Source organism: Podarcis liolepis, assembly GCF_965112155.1.
Source record: "Podarcis liolepis genome assembly, chromosome: 16".
In the NCBI taxonomy this organism is placed as follows: domain Eukaryota; kingdom Metazoa; phylum Chordata; class Lepidosauria; order Squamata; family Lacertidae; genus Podarcis; species Podarcis liolepis.
In genome coordinates, this window is record NC_139567.1 from 8,591,006 (window position 1) to 8,613,781 (window position 22,776).

The following is a 22,776-nucleotide window of genomic DNA, read 5'->3' on the forward strand; positions in this document are numbered from 1 at the left end:
TTAAGAAACGCCCACTGACGGATTCTGCTAGCGACTGAGGCAGCCACGATGTGAAGGGCTGCCCAGACTGAAAGGTTTAGCAAGGCAACAAAGCCTGGAGAGGCGGCAACTTACGCACGAGCAACCCATACACATTACAGTAGGCTACATACCTGCCATGCAAATCTCTCTCTCTCTCTCCCTCCCTCCCTCCCCCTCCCCCCCCCCATATCTGTTGACTGTCTCCAGCCTTGTTATATATCTGCCCGAGTGTTTCTGTTCTGGGGATTTTTGAAAGCTTTTCTGAGATATTTAATCAAGGCATTAGCTAGTGATGCTGGAAGATTTAAATTTGGATTCTGGAGAGAAGTCCATTGTATTGATATCTGTGAAGTGACAGGCATTTAAGATTTTGAGCCCTTGACAAGCCTCGTCTCTGTATCTCTCAGTACTTTCCTGTTGGAAGCCACCTTCTCATTTTGTTTAGCTTGAGGTTGTCATTTCTCACAAGATTTGCTTTACATCTGAGATGTCTAACAGTTCATATTGAGCAAAGTTTCTCCGAATTAATTTGCAAAGTCCCCGACATCGTGATCAAACACCAGTTTCTGCAAGGCTTATAAATGTCCAAGATCTGAGCTTTATAGATGAAAGAAAGGCTCTTTGGAAGCAAATGAGCCTTCAAAGAGGTGGAAATGCGTTACAAAGTGCAGGGCTAGTTACTTTGCCAAAGTAGTTGGGAACTGCTTTGCAGATGTCTAGCAAATTTAATTGGACTACTCAATTACCAGTAATGTTAATTAGGAGATGATTAGGATTTGCATACCTTCCAACATTTAACTGATAAAAATAGGGACAGGCTTGTAACCTGCTTACATCTCGTATCAATAAGTACTAGCTAGATCACATTGTGTTTTGCTGGAAGCTCGGCTTCGCCAATTTCAGTTTAACACAGCTAATTCTCCCCCTTCCCCGTCTTAAATTCATTTATCCACATTTCTACATCAGTCTGTAATTTCTATTTTGTTGTTTTTAAAAGTCACCACGAACATTTGAAAGCAGACACATTTTCCTTAATAGAATGCAAGTTTGTATGTTCTTTTCACTCATTTCTACATTTTTATGCCTGCTTTCTCTTAATATAAACATATTTGTGTACATCTTCTGGTTGGGGAAGTTGGAATTTTGAAGGCTAATTGTGCTTTGTTTTGTGTATTGTCTGTGGAAGTGCAGATTAGGTAGGTTCCTATTAAAATGTGAACTGCCCCCCCCCCCAAATCAGTGAATTGTATCCAATGCTAGTCCTACTTTAGGTAGATCTTTTGAAATACTGACCAGAGTTGCATCTTGCCCTATCAAAACGCTGACTAATTGGGGTTCACAACATGATACCCAAGGCCCTTTCTCCCCTAGCTGCCATTTGAGTGATTCTTAGCAGTCTGTAATAGGGTTGTGGCAGCTGGCAGGCAGTTGCACTTTCCTGCTCTGTATCAGAACCCAGACAAAGCATTATATTCCTTCATTCCATTTCTGAGCTATTAACAGATGTGAGTGCATCTGTTGACCTCCCTTTGGCTGCTTACACATCAATTTGCAATGTTGCATCCTTATGTAGAGGACAAGAAATCCAGCCATGTGCAGAGATGATGCTGAGGAAGGCGTAGGAGCAAAACTTTTAACACAGCCTCAACTATTATAGACAGACAGCATCACAGAGGGCCTCTCAGTCTACAACTTTGCATTTGTAGAGAGGAGACAGGGAAAAACATTCCATGTTATAAGTGCGTGAAAATAGTGAGAACATATTTCTGAAGCAATACCTGTGGGACTATGAGCATTTAATCTAAATGATAAAAATTAGTGTTTATCCAGGCTACCAGCAGAATGAATTTTCTGATCCTGGGACTACTTTGATCCAGCAACTATGAAGTAATGGCAAAAATATTTTGATTCACACAATATACCTTGGTCTTTTTGGAACACAAACAATACATTTATTTTTAGAGTTGTTTGATGGATAAAGGTCTTGTGTGGGGGGGGTACCCACATAGACACAGTTTTTAAATTTGACTTTCTGGCATTCTTTCTCATGTTATTCAAGACTTGGATGATACAGTTGCACTTAGTCCTTTCTGTTCTGTTTTAGGCCCAGAACAGGACTGTAGCTCAGTGATAGTGTAGCACCCTGCTTGTGGTTAACGCTTAGCTGGAATGAAATATTCAACGCAGCAATAGAGAATTTAAAATAATTATTTATTTGTCAGACAAATAAATGAGAGGCACAGTGGTATATGGTTACCAAGCTCTGGCCTGGCCCCTGCCATTATGGCCAGCCCTTATATTCCCTTAATCCAGCCCCCTTTGCTCCTCCTGTGGCTGCCTCTGTCCAATCAGCCTAGTTGGATTTCCTATTGGCTGATTGCTAGAACCAATCACAAAAAGATACACCCATATCCTTCTGTCCTTATATGGAAGACAAACAGCTATATATTGTTACATCTATAAATGACAAATAAGTAGTAATATATCTTACATGTGTCTCAACAAGGAATCTTAATTACCAGCTCACCTCTTGCCCTCCTTGCCCTATTGCCTTCTAAAACAAATGGTTAATCTTAAATTTTTATCTTAAACATATGTCAAGGATCTTGAGTTTCACATCAACATTGAAAGATATCCTTCATTTGAAGGTTTCTAAACAAATGTCTGACAGCTAATATATCAGGACAGCATTTGATGGCGTCTTCTTGTCTGGCAAGAGGCTGGACTGGTGGCTGACTTAATTTCAAGATAAATACAACTCTTCTAGCATTTGTTAAATCCTTTGCATAATTACATTTAAGCCAACATATTTAATACACAACACAGATAGCCTCTTAAAAGGAATAAGGCCTTTTTAAAGTAGAGAGAGAAAGAAAGAAAAGGACTCAGTTTAAAACAGTTTCAGAAGAAGCCTCCCCCCCTTCAGCAAGCTGCTTTTCCCATTATCTGTTTAAGGAAGAAACAGCTTTTAAAAAGACTTCCCAGCTAGATGCTTTAAAAAGACTTCCCAAAAAGCCTCTCTTTCTCTGTCAGCTAGATGTTTTTTCTCCCATTTACCTCTGGCCTTAGAAAATACAGCTCAAGGTTTAAGAGAGGCCCATGGTATCATTTTACTATTTGCCCATTCCTAATTATGTTTATCTCTGCTTTTTTTATCTTCTGTAACATGTAGGGTCAATGTCCTGCTTTTAGTCTGTAATTTCAGCTTTTACGACTTTGAGAATTGCTTTCTGCTATCAATCAAAAAGGGGCCCCTTGTCTTAGGAGAATGGCCAAGGTTTTCTCTGCCTGGCATTGAAACATTTGAAAATCTTTTAGGCTCTCTCTAATATACAAGTCCTGATCAAACATTAATAAAATGCAGGCTTATGCCTGATGCCTCATTCCCCCCTTTCAAGCTCAAGGACCTTCGTCCCAAGTGTCCTTGATAGCTTGACCTTCATCATATTCCTGAGGTAAAGCTCTGTATAGGGCCATGATATGAGGTAGAGTTTCATTTGAAACCATCTTGCTAATTGTACTTCTAAAACATGAAATGATACATGGCATCATACATAAAACCATTACCACTACTGTCAAGAAAAACAAGCAAGACAATAGTATCCCTTTGAGTCCTGTGACATTAGGTAACCAATTGGTGAGCCATCCCATATCCCATCCTTCCCATGTTTGTACTGGGACATGTGCTATATTCTCCATCTTTGTGGCCAACACACGGATTGCCTCACCATTATCTGAAATGTTAAAGCAACAGGCATTCCCTGTCAAGTTCAAGACTCCACATAGGCCTCCCTGCTTGGCAAGTACATAATCCATTCCCATTTTCAGCTGCAAAATGGCGGCTCTACTTTCATCCAACTGTTGTGCAATAAGTCTCAAACTCCGGGCCGTTGCATTGGTTACAAGTTCCACTACTGCTTGCAATCGAATTATTCTGTTTAGATTATAAATAGGATCCCGTGCCCCTTGTATGAGCTCACCAGGATTCCAGGAGGCAGGATCATAATAGGCTATAATGCGCTCTGGTGGCCAATCATCAGTACCGCTCCAACTTTGGGTACTTCCTCCTGCTATATGAGAAATATCAGCGTTTCTTCGTGTACGCTTGGGCAAATTAGTGGGCATAATCCACATTGGTGGCAATACCCATCCCAGGAAACAAGTCCCACTCCATTTGGAGGGGAGTTTCTTGTATGCCCATTCTCCACATATCCACCACAACCATCGGGTCTGAGGTCTTTGGTACGTGGAGTACAGAAGGCGAAATAGCAAAAGAGGTAGAGAGTTCACAGTGCAGTATGTTAGATTGCCTTTTTCTGTCACAGTTATGTTCCATACCACTTTCCATGCATGAATAAAAGGAGGTGCACAGGGCAAGGCATCCCGAGTTCGATAGGTAGTATCGTGTGCCCAGGTATTCTTAATATTATCCCAAGTATAGTGACAATGAGAAGAGCCTATCATGGTAGAATCAGCTGCATCTGATGATTTATGTACACAGAATTCCCCTTGTACAGGTATAACTCGTAATGGTTTAGTTGAGTTCCATCCGGGGAAATTCTGTACTTCTGTTTGGTTTGGTATTTCGCTTACCATACCAATGGCATCTAATGGTATCGGTAATAAGGGCATACCTCCCTCTGAATCATCTGGCCCAAGAGAGCAAACAAGGCAATTGGTCCTATTTGCAACATTGGCTACCATTTCAGCTAACCCTACCCACATATTGTGGTCATGGTGGAATCCATATTTAGTCAATTTGGCCAGATTCAAGGACCCTTCCCCTTCCCAAGGGATCAGGATTAATAATAGAATCATGTTGATGTCTAGCATATGCATTCCTTCCACAAAAGATTACCTTATAGTGATAGCAAATAAATATTAGTCCCAATATAATTCCCCCAGTGACAGAAATGGGGAACCACCAAGACCAAAACATATATCCCGAGGATCCCCAATGAGTAATATCTCTGATAATTGTTCCACAAGGGGGTGGGCAGTCAATTAATTGTATAAGAGAATCTTTCCTTTCGCAATCGCTGGTTCAGATGCTCCTCAAGCTTCAGGCGTGCGCAGGTCAGCCAGCTTCCAGGTTGTGGCTGCAGCAGGCCGGTCGTCTAATGTTGCCCGTGACCTAGCCCGTTCCCGGTAGGGCTAGATACAGGGGTTTTTGGAGAGAGTCAGTTTAAGAGGATTAGAGGGGTCACCTTTGCACGTCCAACTGCCTTCGGACTTCTTCAAACGGGAGTGATGAATCCAGGGGGTCACCTCAGCTACCTTCACCGCTGTTGGAGTAGAGAGCAAGACGGTGTAAGGTCCACGCCACTTAGGTGCAAGTGGATCACGTTTCCACTCTTTCACCCATACGCTATCGCCAGCCTGGAACTGATGAATCGGCTCGGCAATGCTGCACGGCGTGCGCTCGAGGACCCACCTGTTAAGAGAAACAAAAACACGGGAGAGAGATTGCACTTGTCCCTGTGTCACATGGTCTCCTATTTGTTTAAGATCAGCTGGAATATCCTGAACAAAGGAGGGCGGTCTCCCATACAGGAGCTCAAAAGGTGACAACTTAAGTCTTTTTGTGGGTGCACACCGAACACGAAACAGTGTTATGGGTAACACATCTACCCATCCCAATCCCGTTTCCTGGGTTAATTTTGCCAATTGGGTTTTCAGAGTCCGATTCATTCTTTCAGTTTTCCCTGAACTCTGAGGCCTATAGGCTGCATGCAGTCTCCATTTCACTTGTAGGACTCGACATACTTCTTGTACTACTTGATCAATGAACGCTGGCCCATTGTCACTTCCAATGCATCTAGGTAATCCAAACCTCGGGATCAATTCAGTGAGGAGTCTCTTAGTTACCTCTCGTGCCTTTTCAGTTCGGGTGGGAAAAGCTTCAACCCATCCGGTAAGAGTATCTACAAACACAAGGAGATACTTGAATCCCTTAGAAGGGACCAGTTCTGTGAAGTCCACAATTAGGCTTTCCATGGGGACATATCCCACATGTTGGATTCCAGGAGGTTGTACCGGTCCCTGCCTGGGATTGTTTTTAGCACAAAGAACACATTTCTGTGAAATGCAAGTTGCTAATTGTGATAGGTTAATAATATACAACTTCCGACTGAGACTCTCTCTGGTTGCAGTACCGCCAAGGTGAGTAGATTCATGATAATTTCTTACAATTGTGCCTGCTAGATGATGAGGTACATAAATCCTATTGTCTGGCAGGATCATCCAACCGTCCTTCACAACTGCTCCTTCCAGTTCAGCCCACTTCCTCTCTTCTGGGGTATAGTGAGGTTTAACTTCTTCTGGAACTACCTCTGGTATGAGGGCTGCTATAAATCCTCCCACAGGCTTTTGGGCTGCCTCTCGGGCTGCTTTGTCAGCAGCATGATTTCCTCTGGTTATTGGATCCCTTCCTCGTCCATGACCTTTGCAGTGCATTACAGCAATCTGTTCTGGAGCCCATACTGCTTCTAACAGGATTTCTACTTCAGGTCCATATTTCAAGGCCTTGCCGTGGGCTCCTATTAGACCTCTTTCTTTCCATAGAGCACCATGTGCATGCAGGGTTAAGAAGGCATATTTAGAATCAGTATAGATGTTTGCCTTACATCCGGCTGCCAATTGCAGAGCTCTAGTTAAACCTATAAGTTCAGCTTTTTGTGCTGAGGTGCCAGCAGGCAAAGCTTCAGCTTCCACAACTTCCTCATTGGTGACCACAGCATATCCTGCTCGTCTGGCACCTTCATGCAGGTAACTGCTACCATCAGTATAATATACAACATCTGGATTTTTCAATGGTTCATCTTTCAGATCGGGTCTACTGGAATAAACTTCATCCATTATTTGGAGACAATCATGTGATTCTTCATCATCTACCTCTGGTAGGGGCAGCAAAGTCGCTGGATTGAGCATATTCACTACTCGTAGATGAATCCTGGGATTTTCACACAATAGGCCTTGGTACCTAGCCATCCTTGGGTTCGTTAGCCAATAACTACCCTTATATTCCATGAGTGTCAGAACAGCATGAGGTACATTCACATACATCGTCTGGCCGAAGGTAAATTTATCAGCTTCTTTGACAAGGCTTGCAGTGGCCGCTACTGCCCTTAGGCATGGAGGCCATCCTTTTGCTACTGAGTCCAATTGTTTTGACAAATAAGCTACTGGACGATTCCAACTTCCTAATCTCTGGGTCAGGACTGCCGCTGCAATCCCATTCTGTTCATGTACATACAGCTGAAAGGGTTTTTCCGAATTAGGCAGTCCAAGGGCTGGGGCCTCCATAAGTCGTTGTTTGATAACTAAAAAGGCTTGTTGCTGCTCAGGTCCCCATACGAATGGGTCCTTTTCTGCACCTCGAGTGCTTTCATGTAAGGGCTTGGCCAGACTGCTGAAATCAGGTATCCATAGTCTACAAAACCCTGCTGTTCCCAGGAATCCTCTGAGTTGTTTCCTTGTGGTAGGTTCCTTGATAAGGCAAATAGCTTCTTTCCTCTCTGGCCTCAATGCTCGTTGTTGGTGTGAGATGTCAAAGCCCAAATATTTGACCTTTTCTAAACATAACTGTGCCTTTTTCTGGGAAACTCGGTAGCCAGCTTCCCAGAGCAAGTGGAGCAGTTCCTCTGTACCTTCTTTACAGGTATCAAAATCCTTTGCTGCTAGTATAAGGTCATCTACATATTGCAGAACCACCTTTTCTCCAGGTATTGAGGGGTAACTTGTTAGATCCTTCGCCAAGGCAGTGCCAAATAAAGTGGGGGAATTTTTGAATCCCTGGGGCAATCTCGTCCAAGTTAGCTGGCCTTTTGTTCCTGTTAAAGGGTCTTCCCACTGGAAGGCAAATATAGGTTGGCTCTGTGGTGCCAGCCGGCAACAGAAGAATGCATCTTTCAAGTCCAATACAGTAAAAAATGTTGCTTCTGGTGGGATCAAACTCAGCAGGGTGTATGGGTTTGGTACATTTGGGTGCAAGGTCTCGATAGCCTGGTTTACGAGCCTCAAGTCCTGCACTGGCCTGTATTCATCTGTCCCAGGTTTTCGAACAGGCAAAAGGGGTGTGTTCCATTCTGATTGGCAGGGCTTAAGCAGACCATATTTTAATAGGCGGTCCAAATGTTTCTGGATGCCCTCTGCTGCTCGCCGGGGTAAAGGATATTGCTTTACAGATACAGGGGTAGCCATAGGTTTTAAGGTTACTACAATTGGAGCTATATTCTTGGCCATTCCTGGTGGGCTATTTTCGGCCCATACTCCTGGTGGCACCTGTAGAGTTCGGAGGAGCTTGTTTAACTCTGTATCCAATGTGGGTTGGACTTGCAGGGCTGACATTAGGCGCCATGATTGTTCCTTAGGTACTGAGAGGGAAATTATTCCTGCTGCCTTTGATGGCAGTTTCATTTCTGGACCTCGAGGAGTGAAGGTGATTTGGGCCTGCAATTTGGACAGCATATCTCTACCTAAGAGAGGCATTGGACACTCAGGTATATACAAAAACTGATGGGTTAAACGATGTCCCCCAATCTGGCATTCCAAAGGTTGGAGGAAAGACCTCTTAGCTGACTGACCAGTGGCACTTTTAATGACTACACTTTTGGATGCCTTTTTCTGCAATAGTTCTGGGAGTACTGAGTATTCAGCCCCAGTATCAATCATAAAGTCTATTAAATGGCTTCCTAATTGAATCGTGACCGTGGGCTCCTGGAAGCCTAACTTTATGGAGTCCGGTCTTTCCTAGTCTTGGGTAAAATCCTCCTCTGCCAGTCCAATGACATTGTCCCTACTCCGTCCTTGTCCAGGTCTCTGATATCTTCCATCTCGAATCATTCCCCGTCCCCGTCCCTGGTTTCTTGGGCCGGAGCCTGGGCCTGGGCCTGGGCCTGGGCGTACTTCTTCCAACCTCAGGGGTTCAGGACACTCCTGCTTCCAATGACCCTCCTTCTTGCAATTTGCACATTGATTCCTTCCCAGTGGTGGATTCCTTCCCCGCCCTCTTCCTCCATTTAAGGGGCGGTAGTCTTGCTTCACTGCTGTGGCTAGCATTACCATCTTTTCCTTCTGCCACTTCTTCTTCTCTTGTTTCTCAGCCTCATCCCTATTCCGATAAACTCGGCGTGCAATGGCCATAATTTGGCTCATCAGCATCCCTTCCCATCCTTCTGATTTCTGAATTTTCTTACGAATGTCAGAAGCGCACTGGGCCACAAATGTAGCAGTAATCATTCTGCTGTTTTCAGGGGCTTCAGGGTCAAAAGGAGTCCATATACGATAGGCTTCTTGCAGCCTCTCTAAAAAGTCTCCTGGACTCTCATTTGGTTTCTGTTCTACTTCTGAGACTTTAGACATATTAGTGGGCTTCTGGCATGCCCTGCGGATACCTTGCACAAGCGTCTGGCGGTAGGTGGTAAGTCTGGCCAGGTGAATTACATTGTTTGGATCCCAATTAGGATCTTCCAAGGGAAAGTTGTCTTGGAGATGACGGTCAATATTAAAAATATTTCCCACTCTGGCCTGCTCACGCAAATATATCTGTGCCTTTTCAATTATGTCTCTCCTTTCCTCAGTGGTGAACAGAGTATTCAGGAGCTGGCGGCAATCTGTCCAAGTAGGACTATGAGTATTTATTATTGAAGTCACCAAGTCCATCATAGCCTGAGGTTTTTCTGCAAAAGATGGGGTGTGTGTTTTCCAATTCATCAGATCCGTAGTTGTGAATGGAATATATTGCAGGGTCGACGTTCGAGGTGGCCTTGGTCCAGGTAGCCCGTTAACCAGCACAGGCTCCTCAAGTGCATCAAATACTCTTCTGAGAGGGGCTACTACGTGATCTTTCTCTTCGCTTTGCTCTAGGGGCCTCAAATCATAGGGGATGGTATTTGTCCCAAGGCGTTCTTTTAGCAGCTTTATACGCCTGGCTGTATTGCTTGCTGACCGATTAAGGTCTCCCTGTAACTTCTGTAATAATTCTCTAGGATTTGGATGTACAGGAGTTTGGGGTAGGCAATCAGTTGTTTCACTAAAAGAGACTGTAGATGGAGTTCTACTGGGACTCACAGATGGAATAACCACTTCTGCTTGGGCTTTATTATAGGCCTCCAATGCCTCCTGAAAATATTTATCATAATCTATCAAGGAATCAAGTTCTGTGACTCCAGCCCCATTATTCATTCCACTTTCTTGCCTTGGGGTTACAACTGGTGGAGTGTTTGGATTAGGCTCCCTTCGATGTGGAGCATAAGGTGGAGGTGGAAGCAGCTCTTCCTCTGGTCCCTCAAAAATGGGTTTGAGTTTATTTGGCAAGATTCCTTTCCTAGCTTCGGCTTTTACAGCCAATAATTTGCATCGTTGGACTTTGCATTCCCTTATCCATGGAGGATTTTTATTTAATGTGCTCAGCCAGGAATCTATATATGAAAATTGTTCTGGGCACCCTCCAATTTCTTTGGCGATGTTAGACCAAAGTTTGCTTACTAAATTTATATCAAAGGTTCCTTGAGATGGCCATTCAGTATTTTGCTTCGGCCACTCTAATTCACATAACGTTCTCAAGCGCTCTGGCGTCATTTTGACTCCATATGCCCCTGAGAAGGCTTTCTTAAAATTATTTAACATACATTCAAGAGGTGTATTTTCCCCTTTTGAACCCCCAACTCCCATTGTATGGCCCTGTGAAGTATCCACTCAGTCACTCACACACACGCTTCGTGGGGTTTCTTGCCCAGATGGAGTCGCCTCACTGGGAACCGAAGTACTACCCACTCCACACTCAGGTCAGCTACAGATTGCTCTGTACTTTCTCACACATACAATGCGCTGGATACTTCACCACACACTACCTCCCAACTTTCCCTTTTCCCCCACCAGACCACCATCTGATGTACCCAACCACCTAGCGTACTCAGTTCCCACTTACTGAGACGCAGAAGTTTGATCAAGACTTCTCTTCCTCCCAGTTAATTGGAGGGCCAAAACCCCTTAGTGCACTTACCCCTGGTTGGTTCCGTTTCCCCCCGGTCCGTCGCCGCCAGTGAGCAGGGTATCAGACAGACGAGACTTCTGCGTTCCCCCTGGAAAAATTTACCAGTGCGCGCTTGGGTAAGCAGTTTAGAGATCCTCTCTCTTGTACCCTGCTCAGTAGAGCGAAGGGGCTGCGTTCCAGCAGACCACTTATCCGAGTCACAGGGCACCATAAAATGTAGCACCCTGCTTGTGGTTAACGCTTAGCTGGAATGAAATATTCAACGCAGCAATAGAGAATTTAAAATAATTATTTATTTGTCAGACAAATAAATGAGAGGCACAGTGGTATATGGTTACCAAGCTCTGGCCTGGCCCCTGCCATTATGGCCAGCCCTTATATTCCCTTAATCCAGCCCCCTTTGCTCCTCCTGTGGCTGCCTCTGTCCAATCAGCCTAGTTGGATTTCCTATTGGCTGATTGCTAGAACCAATCACAAAAAGATACACCCATATCCTTCTGTCCTTATATGGAAGACAAACAGCTATATATTGTTACATCTATAAATGACAAATAAGTAGTAATATATCTTACATGTGTCTCAACAAGGAATCTTAATTACCAGCTCACCTCTTGCCCTCCTTGCCCTATTGCCTTCTAAAACAAATGGTTAATCTTAAATTTTTATCTTAAACATATGTCAAGGATCTTGAGTTTCACATCAACATTGAAAGATATCCTTCATTTGAAGGTTTCTAAACAAATGTCTGACAGCTAATATATCAGGACAGCATTTGATGGCGTCTTCTTGTCTGGCAAGAGGCTGGACTGGTGGCTGACTTAATTTCAAGATAAATACAACTCTTCTAGCATTTGTTAAATCCTTTGCATAATTACATTTAAGCCAACATATTTAATACACAACACAGATAGCCTCTTAAAAGGAATAAGGCCTTTTTAAAGTAGAGAGAGAAAGAAAGAAAAGGACTCAGTTTAAAACAGTTTCAGAAGAAGCCTCCCCCCCTTCAGCAAGCTGCTTTTCCCATTATCTGTTTAAGGAAGAAACAGCTTTTAAAAAGACTTCCCAGCTAGATGCTTTAAAAAGACTTCCCAAAAAGCCTCTCTTTCTCTGTCAGCTAGATGTTTTTTCTCCCATTTACCTCTGGCCTTAGAAAATACAGCTCAAGGTTTAAGAGAGGCCCATGGTATCATTTTACTATTTGCCCATTCCTAATTATGTTTATCTCTGCTTTTTTTATCTTCTGTAACATGTAGGGTCAATGTCCTGCTTTTAGTCTGTAATTTCAGCTTTTACGACTTTGAGAATTGCTTTCTGCTATCAATCAAAAAGGGGCCCCTTGTCTTAGGAGAATGGCCAAGGTTTTCTCTGCCTGGCATTGAAACATTTGAAAATCTTTTAGGCTCTCTCTAATATACAAGTCCTGATCAAACATTAATAAAATGCAGGCTTATGCCTGATGCCTCAATAGAACAACTGTTTTTTTTATGAGAAAGGTCCATAGCTGCCAACTTTTCCCTTTTCTTTTCTTTTTTATAAAATTTTTTATTGGTTTTTCACATTTTTATAAACACAAACAATACACAACACAAACAAACAAACAAACAAACATGTATAGTTTCATATCCTTTTTTCTTAAACCTTATTTCAGCGACTTCCCCATACCTCCCCCTTCTACATCCCAATTTCCAAATTTATTTCAGCAAATCCTAACCCTTGGTTTTATCAAATTTTCCCCTTATTCTATTCTTTTACTTAATCTTTTACAGCTGTAATCCCCTTCCCCCCCCTAAAACCTCAACATTTTAGCATTCATTAATTTTACAATATTTCTTAAGGTAATTTTGAATTTCTTCCAATCTTCCTCCGCCGTCTCTTTCCCCTGGTCGCGGATTCTGCCGGTCATTTCAGCCAGTCCCATATAGTCTATCACCTTCATCTGCCATTCTTCCAGAGTGGGTAGATCTTGAGTCTTCCAATGCTTTGCGATGAGTACTCTTGCTGCTGTGGTAGCATACATAGAAAAAGTTCTGTCTTTCTTTGGCACCAATTGGCCGACAATGCCCAAGAGAAAGGCCTCTGGTTTCTTAGGGAAAGTACATTTAAGTACCTTTTTCATTTCATTATATATCATTTCCCAGAAAACCTTAATCTTCGGGCACGTCCACCAAAGGTGGTAGAAAGTACCTTCAATTTCTTTACATTTCCAACACATTGTCAGGCAAATGGTAGATTTTTGCTAGCTTGACTGGGGTCATGTACCACCTATAGATCATTTTCATAATATTTTCCTTTAAGGCATTACATGCTGTAAATTTTATACCGGCGGTCCACAACTGTTCCCAGTCAGCAAACATAATGTTATGACCAATATCCTGTGCCCACTTAATCATAGCTTAACTTTTCCCTTTTCTTGCGAGGAATCCTATTTGGAATAAGGGAATTTCCCTTAAAAAAAGGAAAACATTGACTGCTATGGAAAGGTCCCTGGTCCAATCCCTGGCACTTCACATAGGGCTTGAAGAAAACCATGTCTGAAACTCTGGAGAGCACTACCAGTCAGTGTGGGCAGTACTAAACTAGATGTACCAAATGTCTGAATAAGAATAAGGCAGCTTCCTTCTAACATTTAGTTGCCAAATAGACTGCCCCCATTTCCCCCAGACTCAAATATTGAAGAAGGGGACTTTTACTAGGGCTGGGGGAAAGGGTTAAATGGTCCCTTCACTCTCACTGTGATCTCTTTAGAATGCCCTCACTCAAGTATAGAGGGCCTAAGAAAACACAGGTGTGCTATTTGGAAAAGGGGGATGTTATAATTTGAGAGATGTTCATTCGTAGAAAGAATCTGTAGAGAAGCAGAGGGCTAGAACAATCTAGGATTAAGCTGTTTGGTTTATGTTTTTAATGTATCATATACTTTGATGTTAGCCGCCCTGAGCCCGGTCCTGGCCAGGAAGGGTGGGGTATAAATAAAATTTGTTGTTGTTGTTGTTGGAAATAATTAGAAATTGGGGCGGGTGGGAATTGGATCACTTAGGATTCAAAGGTGAACTCATGTAATTCACATATTTTTGAGAAATAATACATGAATAATACACAGCCATCGTGCACTGAATTTTGCAACACAGTTCTCCAGCCAAGTAGTATATACGAAAAGCATAAATATGGATGAAGTATGCATTAAAAAGCATATATTAACATGCAAAGGTACATTGGATTATGCAAAATTGCTTTGTGAACTTGTGTCTGTTAGGCAAAATTGCATACAAGTGCATATCTAATAAGAGAAACCTGCACTAAAATGCTGATGAATTTTCAGGAGGGTTTACTTAAACAAAAAACAAAACACTATGGTGGAAATGTTTTGAAATGAATGAAAGAGTGGGAAAATGAGAAATGGAGAGAAACGGAAATTGACAAGTTCACCATTCCTAGAAATTAGAGCGACCTGGCATATACTGAGAGAATAGCTGGGTCATGGGTTATATTGCACCAGGGACACCGCCTAGCTATTCCACTGAGATTTTAAGTCAGGCTTTGTGTGCTTTTTGAGCACCAGTGAGAGGAGGCTGCATAGGGAAAATGTGACAGGGATATTTTGCTCATGTCATTGTGCAGATGCTCCATAAAGATTGGGTGAACAAAGCGGGACTATTCACAGTAAATGCTGAGTGTGTGTTATCTATTTACACACATAGATAAGCTGCTACTCTATTTTATATAATTTTAAACCATTGTTGCTTTCGTGATTGTTTGTTTTTAACTTTTGCAAGCCGTATTGACGGGGAAGATGGGAAGATGATGGATTATGAAAATAATGCCAGCTCCTGAGCGCCATTTGCTGCTGTTTCTCTCTGGGGTTGCTTTGTGTATATTTCTTGATTTTCTGTCGTTCAGTCACTCTTGTCTTATTATTTTTGGCCATTATTCTGCTGCCATGCTTTGTTACTGCCGATGGATGAAAAACAGTATGCACCCCAAATACTACTGTATACACTCACCTATGAAGAAAGCCCTGTTTTAAGCAAGAATCTGTGCTTAGAATTACAGCCAGAACTTATTAGAAGACCGCTGCCTTGCTTGCTATGTTATTGTTGCATTTTCTTTTTGAAGAAAGCTGAACAAACCAACCTTTATTTATTTATTAAGAGCGAAAGTGCCAACAGAAGATTTTAAAGGCAGATATTGCATAGTTTGGAATCCCATCTTGGCAAGCGGATGCTTTCAGCTCATGCGTTCTGACCTACTTGGCTGTTAGAATTTAATTAGCAGCCATATATTATTGTCAAAGTAATTAAAGCTTTGCCTTGATTAAAAAATGGAATTGTTTAATTAAAAAGAAAAGGTTTGGCTAACCTTAGTGTTATGCCTGAGTAAGACATTCTCTATCAGCTAATTTCCCTGTATCTTTTCCATTCAGGCTTGAAGGTTCGTGAGGCATACATCAATGTGACAAGGCAGCAAGTAGAAGATTTTCATGGGCCAGAGGACTACTGGTGTCAGTGTGTTGCATGGAGCCACTTAGGGACTTCAAAGAGCAGAAAAGCTTCGGTCCGCATAGCCTGTAAGTGCTGTCCAGCTTTGCTACAGAAGTTTGAGGATGAACCCTGTAGATTATTGTTGGGCATTGGGTCACTTGACAGTCTCCATTGTCCAAACATTGGTGGTCAGCAAGGCTGACAAAGCAGGAATAATAGGGAAAGCATGGGTGGTGAATGTACACACAGAGGGGAAAAGGCAGAATTGTACCATAGCACTTCTCTGACATTCAAGTGTTTTCAAGCTCTCTGGTGAGCACTAAGATCTATTCCTTACTACGTTTCTGATTAGTTTACAATTCCTGAGAACAAAATATAAGTCTGACATGTGCTGGAGAGAGCATGGGTGTATACCAGTTGCAGTGTCCCCCTTCCAAGTATTCACAACTACGGGTCATGTGAGTATTGGACACTCACTTTGTTAGTTTGAAGGAGAAAGCTTGGGATTTAAAAAATTGCCTGGGTCCCTCATAAGTGTATGGGAAATACATGTGCAGTTACTGTAAATACAGTAACAAGTACAAAATATATCTGCTGTAGCTGAATACTCACATATTTTGACAGCTTCATCCCCTATCTGTGGTTAACAAAAGGTGATTTCATATGATTGAGAAGTACATAGTTGCTGCTGGTGATATGTATGGGGAAATAGATAACCATGTCAATAAAAGAATCATCTGGATCTCAAGCACAGGGCTAAATGCACTCTCCAGTAAAAGAGCCATAGCAGAGCTTTAAAAGTCACAAAAATGCAGCAACAGTGAAGTGTTACAAATAGGCTGTTAGACCTTTTAAATATTCCATTTAGCTTGTCTACAGCACTTTCCCCCATTTCTACCACACTCACAATGAACAGACCACACCTTTAGTCAGTTTAAATGGCTTTACTTACAGACTCCAAACTTCAGGTTCATGTGATATCCCATGTAGCAACAAGAAGAACACAGGTAGAAATTCTTGGGTTACAAAATTCAGAAAAATACTTCTGACCACGTAGTCTGGGCTTGAAGTGGGCAAGCCCAGATGTGTTGCCTGGTTGGTGGATAGAGAGTGAACAAAGAAGCTTCAATTAGATTTGACTGCAATTCTCCACAATAAGCTTACTGTATGGTACCAACCTTCAATGCCACTCCAGGGCATGAGAAGCTGCAGATGATAGACCCACTGTGTGGCTTCTCACTAAATGAAATTCACAAAGTGTGTCCCCTTAATTGCACAGTGTGTTTAATAGTTGTATATCAGCTGCAACTTCTGTTTTTTGCATAATTTCATTTTCATTTTTTAAAAATGCATCTATCAAACACTAGAATGGAAAGCACAGCACATTGATAAGGCTCCGTATGAGAAGACACACTAAAAGTAAAACTAAAAGTTGACAATACTGTTCAGACATTTGCTTAGGCTTACAGTCAAAATATCCATATGTACACTGGGATTGCAGCAGAATGTTCTACCCTCACTGTAAGCTTATTTATGCATCTATGCTGTCTATGCACAACATGCATAGACTCACACATGCAGTCATGTGGCAAAAGCACAGTCCACAGCCTTACTTAGGAGCCTACATGTGCACAACATGCTCATATGTTGTGGATGAGTAAGGTGCTTGCTGCCACAGTCCCACTTCCCCTACTTTCATTGGCTGTGTGAATATATGGGACATCTGAAGTATGCTTAAATAGCACATGCAAATCTTCTTTCACATGTAACTTGAGATAAATTTGGATCCACCCTCCCTAATATTCAGCTGAAACAGATTTGTCTATAGTAATTTTGTCAAGTTTCCAGTTCCAATTTGGGAATGACCTGCCAAAGATTCAAAATGGAAACAAGACCAGCCATAAATGCCTCCCTGGCTAATCTTGAGAGTTTGAGACTTGGAAGAACTACATCCCAACATGGTGCACCCAAAGCGATGATGCATGAAAAGGCTTAGCATGACCTGGGGAATGCTTTGGAACCCAGGAGACCTGCTGACCTGTAATAATTATAAAGCCAGACACACCTTTTAGTACTTGCAGAATATACAGTATGTGGATTTAAGGTTGCATTTGCAACGATGAACAGGTAATCAGTGCATTAGATAAATAATTTGAGAGGGTATTGGGCTTGTGTGAAGGTGCCAGGAGGTGTTAGATTCTGTACTTGAACAGAAACTTCATCTCACACCCATTTTGGGATACTTAAAGAATTTTATTTCAGTGAATCTTGCAGCAAACTGACATGATCCTGCACCTTTTGGCCTAATTTCCAGTTTGGAAGCTCATTCTTTTGATTATACACATTTCCAGTTTTGGGGTTATGGTTCCCAGCACAAAAATGAGCCAGAATATGCAGACTTTGGGTGGTGCCAAACACAGACTTCCATTTGCTCAGTGAGACTCCTCCTCTTCCTCTCTACCTTGACCCCTCAATCCCTCCCTCCCCATCTGTTCTAGAGAGATTTTGTTGTTCTGGTTTGATGCCAGATCGCACGGAGAAAGCAGAAAGGCTGAAGGCAAAGCTAATTAAAAGTTCCTGGACTTCGGTCAGCTCCGAGGGAACAATTCGAAGCCTCTAAAGGCCGTATCCACAATGCCCTTTGCCCTGCTGCTTTCCCCCAGGAAAACCCGTTGTTTAGCTCTGAATCAGAACAACCAATAACCAAGTTTTTCTTCAGATTCTCGTTTGTTCTGATTTAATGCTAAAGAGTAGGTTGTCTGGGGGAAAGCGGTGGGGCAAAGGGAAAATCATGCCTAGAAAGCAAATGACAAGTGGAAAACTGCTTGGACCTGTGCTTTCTTGGCACAAGACACGAAGTGTGGAGGAGCCCTAGGTCTCTGTCTCCAAACTACCTCTTCCAACTTCCCTCCATTTGTAGGGAAGAGCCTTAAAGGGCCAACCCTCTTCCTGAAGACAAACACTCCTCCTCTGTTCTATAACCTACCTCCGGGTGCACTTCCTGTACTGCTGGACAGGTGCTGTGCTGTGGAGGCATTTGGTTCCTCGGGGGAAGGTGACCATGAGATTCTGATTTCTGGCCCTATAGGTACTGGTGGACTGAGAGATTCCTCTGGGAGCTGCTCAAGCACAATGGTCTACCTATCTTCAACAGTAATCTATGGCTCCCCACCTGGTGTCCCCTGCAGTCTCCAACTCCATGTCTCTGCTAGATTCAGGGGTTATGACACTGCTAGATTCAGGAGTCTTCCCAGCCTCCAGAAAATACTTTTACAGGGGAGGAGTCAGCAGCAGGACGAGAGGAAATAGATCTGTCCATTTGTGTACACATAATAATAATAATAATAATAATAATAATAATAATAATAATAATAATTTATTATTTATACCCCGCCCATCTGGCTGAGTTTCCCCAGCCACTCTGGGCGGCTCCCAGTCAGTGTTAAAAACAGTACAGCGTTACATATTAAAAACTTCCCTGAACAGGGCTGCCTTAAGATGTATTCTGAATGTCAGGTAATTATTTATCTCTTTGACATCTGATGGGAGGGCGTTCCACAGGGCGGGCACCACTACCGAGAAGGCCCTCTGTCTGGTTCCCTGTAGCCTCGCTTCTCTCAATGAGGGAACCGCCAGAAGGCCCTCGGCGCTGGATCTCTGTGTCCGGGCAGAACGATGGGGGTGGAGACGCTCCTTCAGGTATACAGGACCGAGGCCGTTTAGGGCTTTAAAGGTCAGCACCAACACTTTGAATCGTGCTCAGAAACGTACTGGGAGCCAATGCAGATCTCTCAGAACCGGTGTTATGTGGTCCCGGCGGCCACTCCCAGTCACCAGTCTAGCTGCCGCATTCTGGATTAATTGCAGTTTCCGGGTCACCTTCAAAGGTAGCCCCACGTAGAGCGCGTTGCAGTAGTCCAAGCGTGAGATAACTAGAGCATGCACCACTCTGGCGAGACAGTTCGCGGGCAGGTAGGGTCTTAGCCTGCGTACCAGGTGGAGCTGGTAGACAGCTGCCCTGGACACAGAGTTAACCTGCACCTCCATGGACAGCTGTGAGTCCAAAATGACTCCCAGGCTGCGCATCTGGTCATTCAGGGGCACAGTTACCCCATTCAAGACCAGGGAATCCCCCACACCAACCCGCTCCCTGTCCCCCAAAAACAGTACTTTTGTCTTGTCAGGATTCAACCTCAATCTGTTAGCCGCCATCCATCCTCCAACCGCCTCCAGGCACTCACACAGGACCTTCACCGCCTTCACTGGTTCTGATTTAAAGGAGAGGTAGAGCTGGGTGTCATCTGCATACTGATGAACACCCAGTCCAAACCCCCTGATGATCTCTCCCAGCGGCTTCATATAGATATTAAAAAGCATGGGGGAGAGGACAGAACCCTGAGGCACCCCACAAGTGAGAGCCCAGGGGTCTGAACACTCATCCCCCCACCACCACTTTCTGGACACGGCCCAGGAGGAATTATTTGAGCATGTTCAGAAGATTAAACCTTTCTTTGGGGTGAGCCCCTAGATGGCCCACTTTCTGCATATCCCCTTTTTTCCTGTGCATTTCAGAAATTACTTTTCTTCCACCCCCTTTTTTTTTCTAAGGATGCTCGCCTTAAATTGAACAGTTGGGTAAACACAGCAGCTTCATGATTTTTATAAATGACAGTGATTTTTCATTGGCTGGTTTGCTTGGAATGCGTAAATTATTTTTATTTCATTGAATTAACTGCCCTTACATTGAAGGAGCTGGTAATTCTCCCGTTTTGCAGGGCTGCATAGGGCTATTATTCGGAATTGGATTTTTATTGACTCTCTCTCCCCCCGCCATATACTATGAATTTTCTTTCCTAACATGGAAGTGTGAAAAGGGAGCATGAAATTAATTGGTGGATCGATCTGGCTGTATAAGTTCTGAAGCCACATGGACACGGCTGCTTGCTTTCTCCATGTCCAGCGTGGCTTTGCAGTTTTTCCTCCCAAAAAATACAAAGCCTTGGTAAGGAGCTCTTATGTAGCCTTGATATAACTAAAATAAGTACTCTGGTTATTTCCATTGGCAAAGCAACCTTCTCTGTTTTCTCAATAAAGCTGTGTTGCTTTATTTACATATATTGTTTTCTCTATTGTATATGGGTATGTAGTGTGTGTGTAGGGAAAAGCAGGAAGGGAAGGGTCTCTAACATTTTTAGAGACTTCCTTCGGGGGGGGCGGGAAATAGCAAGTGGGAATTATACTGACTCAGCTGTAGAGCACCTGCTATGCATGCAAAAAGCCTCAGGTTCAGTGCCCTAGCATCACCAGGTAGGAATGAAGGCAGACATCACTTTCTGGATGGGGTGGAGCTGCTCCACTAGCTTTTCATCAAGGAAATCTCTGCTCCCTTTGGATTTCAACCTTGGTTTAAGACCCAGGTTCATTTCAGTTGAATATATGCACTTCTAAAACGTGTTTGTTTGTTTGTGTGTTTTAGAAAATTCAACATTATTTTTTTTAAAAAAACTTGCACTTGAAGTGAAATTCTGTTAATTTTCCGAATCGATCTTTCTCTCTCTCTGCACCATGAAGTCGGAGACTGCTTTTCATTGCTGTTTTTAAAGGGTGGGGAGAGAAAGAGTGGGGAGAGAAACATTCATAAGTGAGTGGGAAGACTTCTCTGATAGACCTTACAATGCAATATGAAGAGAGGCAAATTCTTATAATTTCATTCTCTCTGCAGGGGAGAAAGCATTTAGTCAGTTCCCAGGCATGGGAGCTGTCCAGCACTATGCTTAGCATGCTTATTGCGAGCCAAGTCCCACTATGCCCAATGAGACTAGCTCCCCAGTAATTGTGCTTAGGATTTCGGAATGGGAGAGACATTCATTCACATCACCCTAACAATTTTACACTCCTTGATCTGCTTTAATCAATATATTAACTGAAATCCACACTCCTCCGTGTTTTGCAATGCTGTTTTCCAGCCTTTTAGGACAGCCAGTGTGGCATAGTGGTTAGTGTTGGGCTGGAAATGGAGAGACCCAGATTCAAAGCATCACTAAGCTACAAAGCACAGTGGATGACACTGGGCCAGTCAGTCTCTCACAGCCTAACATACTTCAAAGGGGTGTGGTGAGGATAACCTGGGTTTTTTTCGGGGGTGGGTTACCATATATGCTGCTGCGAGCTCCTTGTAGAAGGGGTGGCATAGGAGTGCATTCCAGTTTTTCTATCTGTTTCTTTATATATGTACAAATGCACACTCCATCAAAATTGCCCCACTTTATACATCTGGTGAAATAACTGCTTGCCTATGAAAACTCACACTGTAGTCAATGTGCTGGCCTTCAAGGTGCCACAGAACTCATGATGCAAATGTGGGGAAGTGATGCACATAGAGACCTGTAAGCTCAGCTAACTAGCCAGGCTACAGGCCTTGTGCCTTATTTTGAACTAAGAGCAGCTTTACTCCCAAGGTTGTAAACAACATTCTTAAGTGTCTACATTTGACAAGAGAGAGTCCTTTTGTTTCCTTGCATAGTGAATAGGTAATGAAGGAAAGACCATTCATTGTGTAATTAGTATTGTGTTGTAACTTTAAATGGGAGGAAGTTTATGCATATGTATGGCTTTAACAGATAACAGCAGGTCCCACCCTTTGGGGCCCTTTGGGGCTTTGCTCGGCTTTTGCAGAGTGATCCCACTGAGCCTTTATTGCTGGCAATAAACACCCTTTTGTTATTCATTAATCCTGCTGGAGTTTTTCCTTTCAGCCCAGACATTTATTTTGCTACAGAACCTCAGACCCTATGTCTGGATGTGGCCCTTTAGGCCTCTGGATATGGCATCCAAGACTCTCCCTGGGCCAGGCCACACTCCTCAGAGGCCCTGCTTGAGGGGTTTTGAACTGGGACAGTATTTCCTGCTTGCCAAGATGAACAAATGTGTGTGCAGAAACTCCTGGGATGTAGTCAGCCATGCTTCTGGTGGTCTTCAATAGGTTGTCTAAAATGGAACGTGGCCCTAAGACTGAAAAAGTTCCCTGGCCTGCTTTACTATAGCTGCTGCAAGAGACTAACCTGTTTACCTGTATACCTGAAGGAGTGTCTCCAACCCCCATCTTTCATCCCAGACACTGAGGTCCAGCTCTGAGGGCCTTCTGGCAGTTCCCTCATTGCGAGAAGCGAGGTTACAGGGAACCAGACAGAGGGCCTTCTCGGTAGTGGCACCTGCCCTGTGGAACACCCTCCCGTCAGATGTCAAATGGATAAACATAAAAGACAACTGAAGGCGGCCCTG

At 43.2% G+C, this 22,776-nt stretch overlaps 1 protein-coding gene across 4 annotated transcripts in view; it reads left to right on the forward strand.

The window, feature by feature from the left end:
• Nucleotides 1–22,776, forward strand: part of UNC5D (unc-5 netrin receptor D) — a 426,529-nt gene that overhangs the window by 210,726 nt on the left and 193,027 nt on the right. For all 4 annotated transcript variants that reach the window (XM_083480386.1, XM_083480387.1, XM_083480388.1 and 1 more), the window contains exon 3: nucleotides 15,438–15,581. In XM_083480386.1, coding sequence (XP_083336512.1) covers nucleotides 15,438–15,581 — 144 coding nt within the window. The remainder of the gene's footprint in view (nucleotides 1–15,437; nucleotides 15,582–22,776) is intronic.